The sequence below is a fragment of the Ananas comosus genome, linkage group 5, assembly GCF_001540865.1.
Source record: "Ananas comosus cultivar F153 linkage group 5, ASM154086v1, whole genome shotgun sequence".
Lineage (NCBI taxonomy): Eukaryota > Viridiplantae > Streptophyta > Magnoliopsida > Poales > Bromeliaceae > Ananas > Ananas comosus.
Genome location: NC_033625.1, coordinates 14547602 through 14566992, shown reverse-complemented (window position 1 = coordinate 14566992; position 19391 = coordinate 14547602). Strand labels below are relative to the sequence as shown.

General features: G+C 36.4%; 3 protein-coding genes and 1 pseudogene across 3 annotated transcripts; 3 read left to right on the top strand and 1 right to left on the bottom strand.

Moving 5' to 3' along the window:
- LOC109710037 (dof zinc finger protein DOF5.6-like) lies at window positions 4408-7054 on the top strand. Its single transcript, XM_020232450.1, has 2 exons — window positions 4408-4858; window positions 5719-7054. Exons 1-2 carry the CDS (start codon window positions 4805-4807, stop codon window positions 6481-6483), a joined length of 819 nt encoding a protein of 272 aa, XP_020088039.1. The 5' UTR covers window positions 4408-4804; the 3' UTR covers window positions 6484-7054.
- On the top strand, window positions 10373-11383 carry LOC109709985 (annotated as a pseudogene).
- LOC109710735 lies at window positions 13391-14079 on the top strand. Its single transcript, XM_020233474.1, has one exon. The coding sequence runs from the start codon at window positions 13588-13590 to the stop codon at window positions 14077-14079; it is 492 nt and encodes a 163-aa protein (XP_020089063.1). The 5' UTR covers window positions 13391-13587.
- LOC109710424 (universal stress protein A-like protein) lies at window positions 14086-18160 on the bottom strand. Its single transcript, XM_020232968.1, has 4 exons — window positions 17879-18160; window positions 15679-15800; window positions 15438-15556; window positions 14086-14450 (listed from the first exon to the last, which is right to left on the bottom strand). The coding sequence occupies exons 1-4, from the start codon at window positions 18054-18056 to the stop codon at window positions 14342-14344; spliced, it is 528 nt and encodes a 175-aa protein (XP_020088557.1). The 5' UTR covers window positions 18057-18160; the 3' UTR covers window positions 14086-14341.

Here is a 19391-nt window from a genome sequence, read left to right as displayed (position 1 = left end):
TGTTGCTCACAAGGTTGGCAGAGAAAAAAACAGTGCACCTCTCAAATTTGGATTATATGTTCATCAGGAATATTTAGGTATCTACTTTTTCCGAACGCAATCTTGACCAATGTAAAAGTTAATGCCGGTGCTGATAGTGTAGAATATATTCAGGTAGTGTTTGATCGAAGAATTTCCGCGTCATGAATGCGAAAGTTATGATGGTTGTGGTGCTGTAGTAGAATATTTTGGTAGTGTTTGATTGAAGAATTTTTAGTTAAGACCATGGAATAGTGTTTGTTTACATTGTGTATTTGGTTTGGGAATTGTGAGAGTTGGTGCTGGAATAGGTACTATCTATGGAAAACCCATGGGCAATATAATTTGATATTTTTAGGAAGAAATTTTCCTCCAATTGAGTATTATAATTTATGTACCAACGCTAATAAATCGTTGGGCTTAAACTACCGGCCTAAAATGTTTAAGACCAATTAACGTTATTCCATGTGATTGTTCAGTTTGATCACACAAATAACCTAAGTTCTCTAGACGGTATGAGATTCACCTTACACTTTGGCCTGATGAATTGGTTCTAACACCAACTGTAATGCTTCAGTTCAGGAGCACTAATAATTGGCTGGGCTCCAATTGTTTAAGCCTAGTTATTAGTTTTAGTGTGTCCGTCACGCTCTCACATATTATCTGATGTGGGACTATTCGGGTGTCATAGTAATAGTATCCAACTGTACGAGGAATGCAAATAAACTTATTTCTTATGATTGTTCATAATACTCCCTTTCAGCTTCTAGATCTGTTTTGTTTTGGTTGAACACTTTTTCTCCACATGTGGATTTTTCAATAAAATTTTTTGTCTTGATCCAATTGATATTTCATGCTAGGATATAATTTTGCCTCGATCCGAATAAGTGCTCCAAATTTATGATTCGGAGGAAAATGGAGCTTCTACAAAAATCATATGATTCTCCAACAACTTTGTATTGCTGCTGCTGTAGCAGCAGCAGAAGAAGTTTTAAATTAGAACATCTGCTATTGAGATTGGGAAGATTATTTCAACTCGCGGGCATAGTAAAAACTTAAGACACGTCTAATTACTATATTTTTGCGTAGCGAATCTGTTAAAAAAAGCCGAGCCAAATGGGCATTAAAGTTTCGTTTGGAATTGCGAAAAAATTACGGTACGTACAGTGAGGAAGTATAATGAAAAAATATTTTATTTGTTTCTATACGTAATATTAAATTACGCATATCGCGATGAGTCGGTCACGATATATTTTCTGTGATCAACGCAAAAGTATATTACTATATATTGGGATATTTATCCCAACTCTAATTTTATGTGATAGCATCATACGAACTTCAATACCAAATTAAGTCTAAATTAAATAATAATTAAGACACCATGTCGGCAGAATTTATTTATTTATTTATTTATTTTTGGATATATGTGATAATGATTTTATATGTTTGAGACCAATAATGTTACATCAGATCCTAATTCTCGTACACTTGACTTCTTTTCTGTGCACACGGATTTTTGAATGACTAGTGACCAAAATTTCACCGTCGAAGCGAGGATTTTATGAAGGAAAAAAAAATCTAATTAAAATTATCTGTCTCAGTGATGTTTAGTAAACATTTATAGATTGTAAAAAAAATCGTGCATAAATTAATTATTTTCGTTTTCAATATGATATCATGTGCGTGACATATCAACATCTCATGTATTTTTTTAAAAATTGTTGATGTGATGTGTATTGCACCGATTTGGTGAACTAATCACATAGCATCGGTTTAATTATATCTTATGTTAAAAAGTGATTAACTAATATTCTAAATTGATTTACAGTTACACTGATCTAAAATCGAAATTTTAAAAAAAAACTGGATAATCAAAAATTGGTTTTTTTTCGAAAAAAAAAAAAAAAACTGTGATGGGATCGTCACGCGCCGGCGACGCCTGAGCCGTTCGTTCCCACACCAACACTACTTGCCGACAAATCCTGATCGTTGATCACCTACCCAGCCCCAAAACACCAAACACCCATACGCACCAACCCTCCTCCGAACACGTGTCCGATCCTCCGATTTTACTCGCGAATTATGCACAGGTTGATCCCGCCGCTCAACAATAAGAAAATTAATTCGACGCTAAGGATGTGTTTGTTTTACTGAAAAGTAGAGAAAAATAAAGTAATTTTCGATCGTAAATAAAAAAATATAAAATATTAACTCATCACTTTTATCAAGGAATGTAAAAAAGTTCAAAATGGTGGTAATCCTGTTTCCCATTCGGCCTTGAATGTGGTGATAAATGGAAGCTAAAAATAAAAAGAAAAAAAAATAGCTCGTATCAAATTTATCCTAATCTACCAACAAATTGAGTGAGAAGCAGAAGACCTATATCTTTCTTGATCCGTCAAAAATCCGCTCCCATCCAGTTTCGCTCCGAATGAAATAGTAAATGGGGAAAAAAAAATTATAATCAGACCCACCCATTCCTGCTCCGCATCCGTTCCGTTTGCATATATCTCTACTAACAGTTTTAATATTTACGTCATTTACTCCCTGCCAAATAATAGAAAGAAATTATGAAAACTTTAGTTTTCAATACGAATGAATAAAAAATTAATAATTTATACCTAATATAATTTAAAATTTAAAATTTAATTTTTATCTCTGGTCAAACAAACATACCTTTGACCAGGGAATCGATCCTTTGCTTGTGAGAGGCGAAAAGATAAGAGAGAGAGAGAGAGAGAGAGAGAGAGAGAGAGAGAAAGAAAGAGAGGGGTGGTGTTGTGTGTAAAAGTGGAAGCTTCTTCTCCCTCCTCTGCGGTGTATTTGTCTCTTTCTAGTGCAAGGGTGGGTCCCACCCCTAAGAGTGGAGCTTTCGGTTTAGAGCCGCGCCCTTTTTTATTTCTTTTTCTTTTTTTTTTTTCCACTGCTTTTTACGAGGCCCGAGATATTCCACGTGGCACGTCCACGTCATCGAATCCCACAACGTGTTCGCTTGGATACTCTTCGGACGCTTCGTAGTTGAAAGTGTATCAATTTAGTGCATTATAGCATAGAGTAATATATTATAATTTTATTTTTTATTTTTTTATTATTAATTTTATTATTTTTTTCGTTAAATTAGCGACAAAGTTAAAACTAAAGAATACTGAAGTCAAACATTCGATAAATATAGGTGGGATATATAAAGTTTTTTGTATATAATTTAACGAAATGTTAACGAAAAAGCTGACGAAAAGATAAAAATGAAATCATATGACACTAACTTGATACACTTTAAACCACAGGGTACTAAAATAAGAAAGTGCGAAATTACGGGAGTGGTTTCTGAAGTTTACCCTAAATTAAAATATATTTTATTATTATTTTTTTATTAAATCGGCGACAAAGTTAAAATTATAAAGTACTAAATTAAATATTTGATAAATCATAGATGAAATATCTGAAGTTTTTTTGTATATAATTTAACGAAAAATTAACGAAGGCGCTGACGAAAAGAGAAAAATAAAACCATATGATACTAAAGTCATATACTTTAAACCAGTAAGTACTAAAATGGGAAAGCGCGAAACCATAGATGAGGTATTTAAAATTTATCTTTGTTTATAATTGTGAATAAGATTTAGAATGATTTATAACTTTGTTGTTAAAGTACATATGGACATCTTTTAGATCCAAAAATGAATAGGATTGTTGCTATACTAAAAATTTGTGAGTGAAAAAATTGTAAGTTCCATAAACCAAATTCTAAAGTTGAGAGCTCATTTTTTACATAATTATGAGTAAGATTTCGAATAATTTCATAACATTGGTGTCGAAATAAATATCGACATTAAAGCTATTAGGAGAAGTATATATACTTAGTGCTATAATAATATTGACACTTTAATAATTAAATAATACTATAAACTTTAATAAATAATAAAGTGCCTCTTTGTCATATTTCATATTTCTTTTCCAAGTTAACCTGCTCAGAGTGTGAGAGATATCTCCCTTTAAAAGCTTATGCTTTTGGATCTGATCTAAACCTCTTTAGAAACAAAGAATAAATATTTTTCGTTATTAAAACTGCTCCCTTTTCAATTCAGAATGATCGCCAAATTCAAATGCATACACAACAGGACAGTAGGTTTATAGTAACTGCTGAGCTGAATCGTGTGTTGAATATCTGCAACTTGTTCTGATACCGATTATTGTAAATCTAGTACTCGCTTTGGGTCCTGGCGGGACCCGTGTAAGAATTCTCCTTTGCCCGACAAGGGCGGGGCCCGCCAGGAGTCAGTGAGAGCTCCAGAAGCTGCTGCTGCTCCTCCTCTCTCTCTCCTCCACCTTCTTTTCTTCCTTTCAATTTCTTCTCTCTCTCTCTCTCTCTCTCTCTCTCTTCCTCTTATTCTTACTATATCTACATCCTCTTTCACATTTCAATTCAACCTCACCAACCCAAATAATATCATATCACACACCACAATAGTCTAGTTCATTATAAAGATATATTCCCCTATATATATATGTATATAAGAGCCTTAATATCTCTTGCTTAAGATCCTCTCTCTCTCTCTCTCTCTCTCTCTCTCTCTCTCTCTCTCTCTCTACTGCTGCTGCTGCTGCTGCTACTGCTGCACCAAAATTAAAGCTCATCTGAAGATCATGGGAACCATTCATATATGATAGATATATATTTATATCTTAATTAGCTTCATGATGTTCATTAACAATATTTGATATGTATTTTTTTTAAAATTTTTTTTTAATCTAAGTTCTTGATCACTTCTTCTTTTATCAATTATTAATGGCCACTCCATCAATGCATATCTGCATGGACTCCTCTTCTGATTGGCTCAAGGTATGCAATTAATCAATACTCTCTCTCTCTCTCTCTCTAGATCTGTGTGTGCATGTGTAAAATGTAGTAGCTCCTTTATATGTGCATTTTGGATGGATCTTCTCTTGTAAATTGCATGTAAATGCAAAAGGAATATATGTATCCCTGAGATTTAAGGTGGAAAACTTATATTTATATCTATATCTATAAGATATAAACTTAAAAATAATTATTTCTACACTTGAAATTAATGGCTAATGAATATAAAGAGATATGATTTTGTTGGACAATTTATTAAGTAAAACCTGTTCAACAATATTCAAACACATGGAGCTATATATGCAAGGAGGCTCACATTAATTAATTGCTCTTTTTTAAACCAAGCTATTACTATGTGCTACAGATTTTTTTTGTTGACATATTAATATTATCTTTTAATTAATTTAATCATAATATGCTGATTGAATTAGATAAAAATTAATAAATTTGATCTGCTCCGAATAAATTCAAATCCTTTTTACTTTCAAATATGATGAGAACACGTGTAAGGTTAGCAAGAGTCAAAAGCGGCGTTCTCCGCACCATTTGCATGAAATTCGGCGCCGAATTCACGCTGGTGCCGGATTCTTTGAACAGTGTATCAAACCACTCGCACACTCCAACAAATACATGCACATGCATGCGTGATCTGCAACTGATCTGTTTCATTTCCTTTCTTGCACTATTGGTTTTTTAATCGGGTTTCGGGTCGTCCATAATGAGCAAATTCGACCCGATCCATTAAGTACTGGCTTTCTTTTATCACGATCTACGAATGAGAATTGAGATTTTTTAAACAGTATAAACTTTACTTTCATGCACATATATGCATATGCATGCAGGGTCTCTTCCCTGAAGAAACCCTAACTCCCTCCTCCTCGGCGGCGGCTGCGGCGGCCTCCGCCGACCTCCTCCTAACGTACCCTACCATTCCGATACATTCGCAACCGCTGTCGGTGCCGCTGCACGAGCGGCGGGCGCGGCAGGGGCCGCCGCACGAGCAGGTGCCGCTGAAGTGCCCGCGGTGCGACTCGACGCACACCAAGTTCTGCTACTACAACAACTACAGCCTCTCGCAGCCGCGCTACTTCTGCAAGACGTGCCGCCGCTACTGGACCAAGGGCGGCTCCCTCCGAAACGTCCCCGTCGGCGGCGGTTGCCGCAAGAACAAGCGCCACCCCCCACCGCCCCACTCCGCCGACAAAAAACCCTCCAATCACCACCCCCACCACGCCGCCGCCGCCGCCGCCACCTCCTTCGGCCTCCACCTCTCCTTCTCACCACCGCTGCCGACCACCATCACCACCTGCCACAACTTAAACTTTTTCAATCACAAGTACAACTCGCTTTTGGACAGTCAGTTTTATACATATGGTAACAACAACAGCAGCAGCAGCGGAAATAGGATTTTGATGGAAGATCCGGGCAATACTATTGCGGAAACGAAGCCGACGACGGCGGAGACAAGGGACTTGCCGTTGCTCGAGTGGCAAGAGCAGTGCTGCGCCGACATCGTGGGGCGGGAGGCGCCGTGCGCCGGATTAGGGCTGTGGGCCGCGGCCGGAATGATCGGCGGCGGCCACCACGGCCGCTCGCCGGCCTTATGAAATATATATATTGATATTTATTAAGCGACACTGATGATCATAGTTAGCGCAGCTAAGGGGGTGTTTGATTTGTCGGAAAAGCATGAAAAAAATAATTCGAGAACAATAATTTTTATGAAAAATCTCTATTTTAATTTTCCCTCCGTTTGGTTTCAAGAAAAACTATGTAAAAATTAATATTTTTGCTTTTCAGATTTTTTTTTTTTTAAAGAAAAACGAAAATGCTAGATTTTTTTAAAACTTTTGAAATTTTTTTTTTTCAAAAACTAATTTTTCTTGGAATCAAATAGATAGAACACTAAAAAAGGGATTTTTCATGAAAAAAAAGAGTTTCTCGAAAATATTTTTTCCATGCTTTTCCGAGTAACAAAATAGCCCCTAATTTCTAAAAGTGTTAACAAGTGTTGCTTAATTTCCAAAGTACTTGTCCAAGTGGTTTTCTCAACCTTAGCTTGTTTGAATTATAGTGTTTAATTAGTTTTGTTTTTATCTTTTTAGAGTGGTCATGTTCTCTTTATTTGTCTCTATTAGAAATAAGATGATTATTTGAATAGAGATTAATGATGGGTCATTTGTATGAGATTTAATTTGTTGCTTAATTATTTAAGATTGATCATCTAAAGATGCATTTCCTTTCCAATTGCTTAGCTAGATATTTGAGTTATTTGATTTTATTTGATAGAGTAATATTTTAATACACCAAGTAAATCTTGACCATTTATTTTTTTAAATAGATGGTTGAGATTTAATATGATTCTAAAGGTGACTTCCTATTCTGGCATAAGTGCCATTCAACGTGTACCTATTTAAAGGGTATTTTGGTCTTAGCAAAATATTTTGGTCTACAAAATTGATTTTATCCAACTAAGAATACTATAACCTTCTCAAATACCTACAACAATAGTTGGAATTTAAATTACAACTAAACTGTAAATTTATATACAAAGCAACATAAAAAACTTAATTATAAATCAAATTCAACTTTTAAATATAAAACACAAATTTAAAATAAAACTTTCAGTTAAATTCAAAATTTTAATTTAAATCAAAAATTAAAATTTGGCTTTCAAATTAAAAGTGCAATGTAGATTCAAAATTTAAAAGTTTAATACAAATTTTGAAATTAAAATGTTACATTAATTACAATACCAACTTCAAAACTTAAATTTAAATTCAATAATTTTTTGGAGTTGGATACTAAACAAATTTGATATTATCTAATTTGGTAAGTAACAAAACTAAATAAAATACTTAATATTATAGGATGCTAGCAAATTTGGTATATACTACTAATTTTTTTTCAATATTGTCATATTAACTAATTTAAATCGGTAACTTGTTCAATAGGTTACTTTATGCAAAATCCAACTGTACCCTTTACTAATTAAGAGTTTAATTTTAATACTTATGGTGTATCGGAGCATTGCTCTGGATATCATTTGTTAATAAAAACTAATAAATTAAGATTAGATTTACAATATGAAATCTGGTATTCTCTATTTGTGTGTCGACGCGCCGAACACGATCGAGCTATAGTCGGCTCGTGACTCGTTAAAGTATCGAACTGAAAAATTCAGCACGTGTTCAGCTCGTTAATACCAACGAACAATAAGATAAATAGATTAGATTATATATATATATATATATATATATATATATATATATAAAATAAATTTATAAAATCTTACCCATTAGACTTTGATCTAATGATTAAAACTTTACATATAAATGAGTTTTTCTATAATTGAGCTCAACTTTATATTTTTTTTGCTAAAAATCAAATAATAAAAATATATATATTATATATATAATTATTTATTTATATATAAATATAAATTAAATAAATTATATAAATATAAAATATATGTGTTCAAGCTATTATCGAGCCGAACACGAACAAACAGACCCTATCCCGTGTTTGGCTCGTTTATTAAACAAGCTGAAAAATTCAGCTCATGTTCGGCTCGTTTGCTAAACGAGCGATTCGATTTCGAGCTCATTTCGAGCCGAACACAAGCTGGCTCGCGAATAGCGAGCTGGATTGCTACTCGTAATCTATTCAGTGTGTTTCTACTTTTAGCGGGTGTTCATCTATGTGACTATGTAGCTTTTTTCAGGTATTTTCAGGAAAAAAAAAAAAATCCACTTTCATCAATAGATCAGAGCCGTCGGTGCTTTATGATTGGCAAAGATCAAAACTCCAACTTCTTGATCAGCTTCCTGGCTAACAATCATCAGAATAGCTACATACAATAACCAAAAAAAAAAAAGAAAAAAGAAAAAGAGCTTGTTATAGGTGGGAACCGGACCGGGCTCGATCTTGAACCGGGCCTAAGGCCGAGTTAGCACTTGCCGCTAACATTTATTGGGCCGAACCGGGCCGCGGTTACAATCGAACCGGCCCATTATTTAGCCTAAATGTTGCGAAATTACTAAACTACCCTTGTGGTACAATTAAATTCCCCCGGAGTATTAAAATGAGGGTTTAGGGTTCGTCTTCGTCGTCGTCGTCGTCGTCGCAGCGAGGAGAGGGAGGGAGAGAGAGAGAGAGAGAGAGAGAGAGCACGCTGCAGAGATGGGGTGAGCGATCCGAACGAAACTACTAATTTGTTGATTTGGCCACAAATTTTCGCGATGAATTGGGTTTTGTAATCGACTTGTGTTATTGGCTTTGTAAGAAGAAGAGATTTTTTGAATCGTTTATATGGGTACAACAAGGAAACCATTTTGCGATGTTTTTTTTTTTTTTTTTTTTTTTAAATATGATTTAGGTTTGTGATTCAAACCCTAATTATAATGTTTATTTTGTTCTTTACTTCACAATCTCCATCTATCGATTCTACGAGCTATTGGGTGCTACGTAGAATCGTTTGTTGATGTGTTATCTATTTATGTGATTCGACCATGAAATTTGGTGATCGACAGGATTTATTGTGGAGTTGTGGGGTTTTGATGATCACATTAGTTTATAAATCGAAGAGATCTTAAAATCGTCTAAATGAGTACAAAATGTAAACCCTAATTATAATAAAACCCTAGATTCGTTTGCGATTGTAGAGCAATAAGCTTATTTTTTACAGCATTAATGGCAATGCATTATTTGTTTCTTATCGCTCATCCTGTTCATCTTAGTGAGAGTCTTTAAGATTAACAAAACATGGAAATAATATTTCAACTGAGTTCATCACAATTAGCGGTTAGTAGTAGTTTGCGTTACCTGGAGGGTTTTGGGTTCTGCGAAGTGGCACTGTTGATTTTATGCCTAATTTTGGGTGCAACACAGTTGCGCAAGCTAGTGTGTTTACTCAGTTGGATTTTGTTCTTGGGTAAGCTATTGAGAAGACACTATAAATGATTTATGATTCCTTATTTCCTTATTCATCGTGGATCGGATGTTCGCTTGATCAATAGGGATTTTGATTAATGAGCGAGCCAAACCTTTCCGTTATTCCTTAAAATCGGACGGTCTTTCTACGATTGCAATGTTTTCACAACGTGATGAATCTGTTTGAGAATTTTTAAGAGTGAAGAGGACAAATTTAGATTTCCTGTGTAGATACGGTTTTCATGAGAAATCCACTTTATATCATTTGCTTGTCGATGAAACATTTAAGAGAAGGATAATGTGTTTAGAATGTGGATATGGAAGCTCTTCGAATCTCATCTTACCAATGCCTTGATCATATAACCTGCTATCTTAGATAAGTAGCTTCGACTTAGGCCGACTATAAATAAATTGACTTGCAAATGGCCTCTTCTTATGGGTATCAAACAATGTGGTATTTGTCGTCCGTTAACAAAGTTTACTAGTTTGGGATACTTTGAGAAATGTTTATATTATGCGAACATATGATTTTGTTTTATGACTTACAATCATGTAACAGGAAGATGCGTGGTATGGGAGCTGGGCGCAAGCTCAAGAGCCACAGGAGGCGGCAGAGGTGGGCGGACTAGGCATACAAGAAAAGCCATCTCGGCAACGAGTGGAAGAAGCCCTTCGCTGGCTCTTCGCATGCGAAAGGCATCGTCCTCGAGAAGATGTAGGGTGCTTCGCTTTTCATTTTGTAATACTATGTACTTCTTCTTTTTTCTTTATGATTATATTCACATTCATCGGTTGGTTGAATTCTGAGAATGCGGCGTATCGGCGCGTGATTTCGCAGAGGCATCGAAGCCAAGCAGCCCAACTCTGCTATCCGAAAGTGCGCCAGAGTTCAGCTCGTGAAGAATGGGAAGAAAATCGCGGCCTTCGTGCGGAACGACGGTTGCTTGAATTTTATCGAAGAAAACGTAAGTTTCGGTGGAACTTTTCCTCCTTGTTAACTCTACAGGAATCGAAAACTTGGTTGTGGGGTTACTTGGGCTGTAGTTCGATGATTACGACGGGTATTTTGAGATCTCTCTTGACATATAATGTTATATACAAAATACAAACTACAGGATGAGGTTTTGATTGCCGGATTTGGACGGAAGGGTCACGCCGTCGGTGATATCCCCGGAGTAAGATTCAAGGTTGTTAAGGTGTCGGGTGTGTCGCTTCTCGCCTTGTTCAAGGAAAAGAAGGAGAAGCCTCGATCGTAAGATTAATTTTCCAAAATTTTGTTCTATTGTCGGATCGAATCACTTAGATGTTTCTCTTGGTTGAGCTCATGCTGTTACTCTAACTTGGCACCCCAATTTTTCTTTATTTAATCTTATTTTCCTCACTTGCACTTCTATACCCTTTTTTTGTGGGTAATTTTCAGAGTTTCTTGTTTTTTTTTACCTTTTGTAGTTGCATATGAAAATTCAAATTTAGTTTATCACTTGATCCTCAAATTTATGTACTTCTTTTTTGTATGATAATGTACTCTATTTACTTCGTGATTTATTATATTTCCAGGAAATGATTCGCGGGCTATTCGTTTTTCAGTTTATAATATTCTATAAGTTTTTTTTAAAATATTTTATATTTAAAATATTGAAATTGTTGTCTCCCAACTCAAGTTGGGAAACTATACAAAGTGTTGGTTTTGGAATTTATTTATAGATTCTTAAGTAGTAGAAATATTATTATATTTGCTATTATTTACTGGGTTTTGCTATTTTCGTGCTTGGAATCATATGAGTAGTTAGTTAACGAGAATATATAAATTCCTCCCTAGAAGAAAAGGAATGGTATGCATTTAATTATTATACTGCACAAATTGATAAAATCATGATAGTTCAGTAACGTCTTTAGAATAGGAAAATAGTATAATGTCTCGAATGAATAAAAATAATATAAATACATGATAGTAGGATACATTAAGCTAATTGTAAACTATTTTATTTTTTGTTACGCAGAAATAAACTTTTATGATGAAATTCTATTATTGAGTAATTCACATGGTCTTCATTTTTATATATTTTATTTATTTAAAAAGCCTGCAACTTTTCTTTTTTTTTTTTTTTGGAAAAACTTCAAATGCCCTTCTTGTAGTTTCACTTTTTTTCACTTTTGTGCCCTGTGGTTTAAAGTGTATCAAGTTAGTACCCTGTGGTTTCGCATTTTTTTACTTTAGTACCATATGGTTTAAAGTGTATCAAATTAGTGCCCTGTGGTTTCGCACTTTCTCATTTTAGTATCATGTAGTTTAATATTTCATTAAGAGAAAAATAAAATCACACGGTACTAATTTGATACAAAAATAAAATCACAGGATACTAACTTGATACAAAAATAAAACCACATAGTACTAATTTGATACACTTTAAATCACAGGGTACTAAAGTGAGAAAGTGCGAAACCATAAAGTATTAACTTGATACACTTTAAATCACAGAATACTAAAATAAAAAAATGCAAAACCACAAGGAGAATTTTTGAAGTTTTCCCTTTTTTTTTCTTTGTTCTGTTTTCTCTTGGCTTTTTTGAAATGTTATGATACCGCTTCTTACAGGGGACCCTCGATAGCTTTGAGAGAGAGAGAGAGAGAGAGAGAGAGAGAGAGAGAGGGGCAAAAAAAAAGCGCCTCCTCGGTGTTCTCGTCGTTGTTTTTTTAGCAACAGTAGAAGAGCTTCAAATTAAAGCATCTGCAATGCACCCTCGGGATCACACAATGGTGAAAATCATCCATGACCCACAATAAGAGAAAGATCATACATCTTCTCCATCACAAAAGAGTTCTCTTGGTCTAGGAGATGGGGTTGGGGTGGGGTTAAAAAGAATTTAAAAAAACAGAAAAAATCAAAAGAAAGAAGCTTACTGGATTTTTTCAGCATCTTGCTGGGCCGTACTAATGACTCTCCCATCACCCCCACAAAAAAAAAAAGAGAAAAGTTTTACAAAAAAAATCTCTACGACAATCCTAAGTTTATAGTATCGCTCAATCAATATAAATACCCCTTGCTTAACATTCTCAATGTGACTTAACCTCACGACTCTTGTTACAATCTGATGTGATGTGCCAGAGTGTGATCTGATTTGTTGCATAATCACATGTCAAATCATGAAATATACTTTCCAAACACAATTAATAAGGCATTGTTTAGCATCATCATTGCTGATCTAAATAAAATATTTTGCATTAAATAGTGTAAGATAAAATAATGGATTATTTGCAATTCTTTCCTCCAAATATTTGATTTTTTTTTTTTTTCGGTTTCCCCTATTTTCACTTTCAAAATACTTTTCTTTTTAAAAAAGTTATTGCTCAATTTTTTTTTTCCTTAAAAGAAGAGAATGCAAATCAAGGGCGTTCCCCCACGCCCTTCTCTTCCTTAGATCCAACGCAATGCGCTTAAAGCAACAACATGATCCCGTACCACCATAATATTCCTACCCAACACACACACACACACACACACACACACACACACCTACCTCTTCAAAGCATTCAAATCATCTCCTTACACTTTCTCTTCTTCCCAAGCATTCAAAGATCACCCACAAACCCGAGAAGAAAGAATTCAAAAAGAAGAAGAACATCATCACCACCAGCCTTCAAATAAAGCGAAAAAAGAGAGACCCAAAACCCACTTTACCTCATCAATAAAAGCACCCACCACCCTTATAGAGCCCTCTTCAGAGACTTGAAAAGAGACATAAACATCAAGCTCACACACACACACACATAAAACATTATGTCTTCTATCGCCGAGCCGACGATTTACCCGCAGTCGGTCCCGGCCGCGGCGGCGTCTCCGAGCCCCAGGGAGTCGTTCGGCCCGGTGTTCGTCGTGCTCGCCGTGATCGCGGTGCTCGCGACCGTCGCCTGCGTCGTCGGGCGGCTCTGCGCCCGCCGAATGTGCAAGCGCCAGGCGAAGCGTGATCTGCCGCCGCGCGGGTCCTACGACGGGAGGCGAGAGGAGGCGATGGAGAGCCCGAGGCCGAGGCCGCTGCCGCCGCTGCCCCGGGGATTCCTCGCCGCCAAAGGCGACATCGAAGACGGGTGCTACGAGATCGTGTTTCCGGCGGCCAAACCTGTCAGAGAAAAACAAGCCAAAGAAGACAAAAAATACGGCGGCGGCGGCGGCGGCGGCAAAAATTATACGATGAATTATCCGGAAATCGGAGGAAAGAAGATTGGAGCAGTCGACTCCACCACATTCAAGCAAGCAAAACCAAGTACATGAGATGCGAAAAACGAATTCCAAAAAAAGAAAAACAACTTAAAAAGTCGTATATGCCGTTCCTCGCACGGTTACACATAACCAACCAAGCGATCGCCAACCCATTCAGAGTCCATGTCTACTAGTTTTAGTTTGTTCGGTTTTATTTTTTTTTTGTTTTACCTTCTTTTCCATGTTTTTCTAGTTCGAAGCATTGCGGTAAAAATGATATATTTTTGTACATTACGGAGTAAGCGACGACTTGATTTTGATCATCGTGGAAGGATCAATCATCGACGGGATCTTGTGGAGCTTCATTGGCCTTGCGTTTGATGGTGATCACGGGGCAATCGGCGTGCTTCGCACAGAACTCGCTGACCGTCCCCACGAAAACCCTGGATAGCATAAAATAGTTGTAACTGGTAAGTGGCTAGTTCTTTTACAGGGAAATAGTAAAAAAAAAAAAAAATAAAAATGAAGTATCAACGACTTTAGGGTTGTAGCGTACGGTTGTAGTGAACGAAAAATTTCACATAAATATTAAATAGCACCTTCATGCAGCATAAATATATATATGCTGATTGAAATTTTGCGTCAGACTAATTTTAACAGCAATTTCTGCAGTGGTAGCATTTTCTAGAAATGAACACAGCTTAAAATGAGAACATAATTGTAGTTCTACTTTCCCATTTGGGATATATATTGATCACTTTTTCGTCGGGTCGGGTTTTAACCTAAACTTGACTTGCAACCCATTAGAGGATTCAAGTTTTCTTAACGGGCTTTTATCGAAACCCAACCCAGACACAATACGTACCCAAATTCTTCCAAGGCCCATAAAAAGGTTCCTACGAAAACCGTAGTAGCAACCTTAGCACACAACTAAATGATTAGGATGACACGTTGGGGCTCCGGCGTAAAAACGCGCTATACCATAGGGCCATTTTGTGAAGCTTATCCTAAAAAGGAATATAAACAATAGGTTGAACACAGTTTGCCAAGCAAGAGGACTATGTTCCAGTAAATTTGCAGTAGTGTGTTCTAGTTCAATGATCCTATAATCACATATGCACCAACCGAATTGTCACCGTAAGTTACTAAAGAGTATTCCAAGGGTATTCAAGTAACTGAAAACGTTCTATATGCTTGTGTAGAGAGTACAAAGCATAATTCAAACCATTCATCTCCTGTGGCAATATAGCCTAAGATTTGGAGGGGGGGGGGAAAAAGGAAGCAACAAACAGGCTTTGAATTTAAAGAAAATTGACAGCAATCCATCCGCAACCAAAATAGACACATTGGCGTTATACAAACTTCTAAGCTAGCACGATAGTTTGGAAGGTGTTAAAAGCACATCAAAGAAATTTAAGCCGTTATGATACCTTTGGAAAGGTCCGAGGCCACGACATCCGAGAACCAACATATCAGGGTGGACTCGCTTCACCTCGCTGCAGATAACTTCCTTTGGGTCACCCCTTTTGATCCATGCTTCGCAGTTCAACTGTCGAGCAAAAGTAAAAAAGTTTAAAACCACTAGCATCGCCGTTCTAATGGATAAGACCAAAAAGCAAATGCTAAACCATTCGAAAGAAATTGCCAGAAGATTTGATCAATATCAATTACCCCAATTTGGTGACAGCGATTTACAAAGTACTCCAGCAAGTGAAGCCCTCTTATCTTGTCCCTGTGATTTATTCTCTTGAAGTCATCAGGAGACGCATAGATACTGTCCATGTCATCAAATGCTTTTGTTCACAACAAAAACGACATAAAGAGTGTTAGTAGTGACAGCATATCTAAAATTTATGCACACAGTGAAAAAGAGATGGTCCACAAATTCACCACGCTCATTGATGGAAAACCAAAAATCAGGCTAGCATAAGGTTTCACAGGTGTGGAATCACTAAATCATCCAAAAAGTAAGGGGGAGATTCAAGCAGCAGTTTAAAGTCTTAGAAAGGTTCGAAACTATTCATCACAATAGAAAACCAAGCAGCAATTACGGAAGTTTGAAGCTATTTACCAAACTAGAATATCAAGGAAAATGTGGGCACTAGTAGGTGCAGTATATGACTAATAAAGAGAGGAACCCCTGTAAATTGGCAATAATTTGGGATTGCTAAAGCTGGGAATTACAATGAAACTATTCGTTCACTGTAACATGATAGACATTCCTAATAAATAGGGAAGGGATGCTTCAATCATGAAATATAGAAGTCAGAAATGTAAGCCAAACTCAGCAAAAGAACATCAGAACATCTCTGTCGATCCATTAGATCATCCTGTAAGTATTTTATTTTGATGTGCACAAATGTGCTACAAAATAGTCCTCATGTATAATAAACAATGACCTTGAGAAGTGTGAAAAAACTATTCAACCAGTTTGTTGCACAAAATGCCCTAAAGACCATTCACTGAAAACCAAGCCAACTAAAAGAAGTTATTTTATTCATGTAGAAGGTGCAGAGAGAGGGAGAGAGGTAGAGATGGAATGAGATTTAAGGAGCCAAGCGGCAAGACAAGCTAGCACTTGCTTTCACAAAAATCTTATTCAAGACAGGAAGCAAAGGTATTATAATGCCCGTCAAATTGATCCCAAATAACTGCCGTAGACGTGTGTGTTTTGATATCACTAAATGGAGTCCAATAACAGTATATGAATGACGTACTATGGTGAACACAGCATCTACAGGAATACCCAGAGCTGCATCAACACAAAAACAGGTCGAACAAATGCCCAAAACCATGCTTGCTTTCTAAAAGCAGGCTTTAGTTCTATTTGCACAAAGAAATTATCACCAGCTTCACAGTTTAATCCAGCTTTGGTGGGAACAAATCTAACTTTTCTTTTGGCGGCTTAGCTACTTTTTGAACACTATCTAGAATCAGGAACTTCGCATTGATAGTTTTCAGCTTAAAGTGTGTGATGAACCAGAGAGACAAAAATAGTAAAATATAGGAAAATGTCGATAAAAGTGATTATTGTTACTAACGAATATAACCATTTACATATATAGGTATATAGTCACACACCATAAATGTATATGTACAACAAGAAATCACGATTTACAATCCACATTTAGCAAAGTGCCATATACATTTTTAGCCATTTAAGTATGGTTTGGGATGATGCTGACCCAAATTTCAGTATTTGATAGCAAGCAAAATATTTTGGCGAACCAAGGACATTATCAGGAAAAATTTTAGGGCAAGAGTTTAAATAACAATGGAATTTTAATTATCAACATTCAATTAACCAATTTCCTTACATGCGTATATATATAGATACTATGATTCTCTTCGACACCCCGAACTGAACATTTTTACTGTTTCTCTTCTCTACTGGCTTCTTTAATATTCTTACTCCCTTGATACAACAACATCAAAATGGTTTTTTTTCCTGAGACTACATTCAAAATTCGTGCCTCACAGCACAATTTGCCATATCATTCCCATTCCGAAGCCACCTATGGCATGTTTGGTCTGCGACCGGAATCAGAATTATCGGAATGGTAATGGGAATAATCAATGCCATTGGTTCGTTAAGCTCACAACGGGAACAGGAATTGACATGAACATTTCAAATCCCACCTCAAAAATGAGATTCGACTCCATTCCACCCTCGCATGGGAATCGTAAAGGGGTCCAACTCCAATTCCCATTCCAAACCCAAATTTCTCCAACCAAACATGTCCTAACCAAATCAAAACCCTAAATCAACACCAATGGCCAAAATCGGTGTCAAAATCAACCGCAAACAAAAACCCTAGAACACCAAAAAAACTGGATCAGAGAGATCCATATCGCGATTAGGGATACGCACCGTCCTCATCGGGGACCTGGACGTGGAGGAAGAGGAGCTTGAACCCGGGCGCGTTGGATCGCACGATCTTCGCGAGGGTCCACTCGAACGCGGTGCGGGAGCTGATGGAGGGGTGGGGGTACCCCTTCAACGACGACTCGTTCACCCCCACCATGATCCTCGTCGCCTCCCCCTCCATCGTCGTCCTCGTCCTCGTCTCTCTCTCTCTCTCTCTTCGTGGAGCTCAATGAGTTTCTCCCTCTACTTGTGAGTGTACAAGGGGAGGAGAGAGAGAGAGAGGCTTCGTGTGTGTATATATATATATATAGAGAGAGAGAGAGAGAGATACGGTTTTAATTTAGGATAAACTTTAAAAACCACCCCTATAATTTTCTATTTTTTACTTTAATACTTTATAATTTAAAGTGTACCAAATTAATATCCTGTGATTTCATTTTTATCTTTTCGTCACCTTTTTCGTTAATATTTCATTAAATTATATACAAAAAACTTCAGATACCTCATCTACGTTTATCGAATATTCACTTTAATACCGATTGGTTTTAACTTTATCATTAATTTAATAAAAAAATTAGTAGAATCGATAATAAAAAGATAAAATAAAATCACAGAACAGAAAGTTGATATACTTTAAACTATAAGATACTAAAATGAAAAACTGTGAAACCATAGAGGTGTAATTTGAAGTTTTTTTTAATTTAATTTTAATTTTAAATGGTTTGGGGACACCTTCGGGTACCTTCTAGGGCCCACCGGGTGTGTGGTGTGTTTGGAGCATGTTTCGCGTACTCCAAAACGTACCCACAAAAGTGTTTCTCACTTTAAAATTATTAGGGACAAAGCGATAAGATATGTGTAAATTAAAAATCAATTCAGTGTTAGTTATTGCTAACATTATCTCGGCATAAGACAAAGTCATTAGTTCGCATATACGAATTTAGTAGTTATGTTATTTCGTTTCACTGTATGAATTAATTACGAGTGTCATAAGTTTTCAAGATTAGTTCAGTAATAATTTTTTATTTTTTATACTTTTCAATATCAAATTATAATTGAACATGTACGGACCCACATTTTTTTTATAATCTAAGATTGGTGCTAAATAATCCAACTCATAATCCTCATGAATCGCACTAAGGCTTAGTTTGGTATTGAGATTTATCTAACGCTATTAGATAAAATGGAGTTGAGAAAAAAGTATATAGGGAGATGCTTCTGCGTTCTCCGGTGAGACCGCGAAAAATATATCATAATCGACTCATCGCGATATGCGGAACGCAATATTACGTATGGAAACAAACGAGGTATTTTTCCATCGTCGTTTCTCACCGCACGTAACGCATTCTCCCAGCAATCCTAAACGAAGTCTAAATAGTACGGAGAAAGGGAATACTTTGGGGTACAATTTGAATGTGTCCTAACGTGCGCCATAAGTGGTATACGTGGCCATCAGAGTGCCATCTCAAAGCTCACGCGGGGCCCACACAGGACACGTCACAAACATCATGTGGGC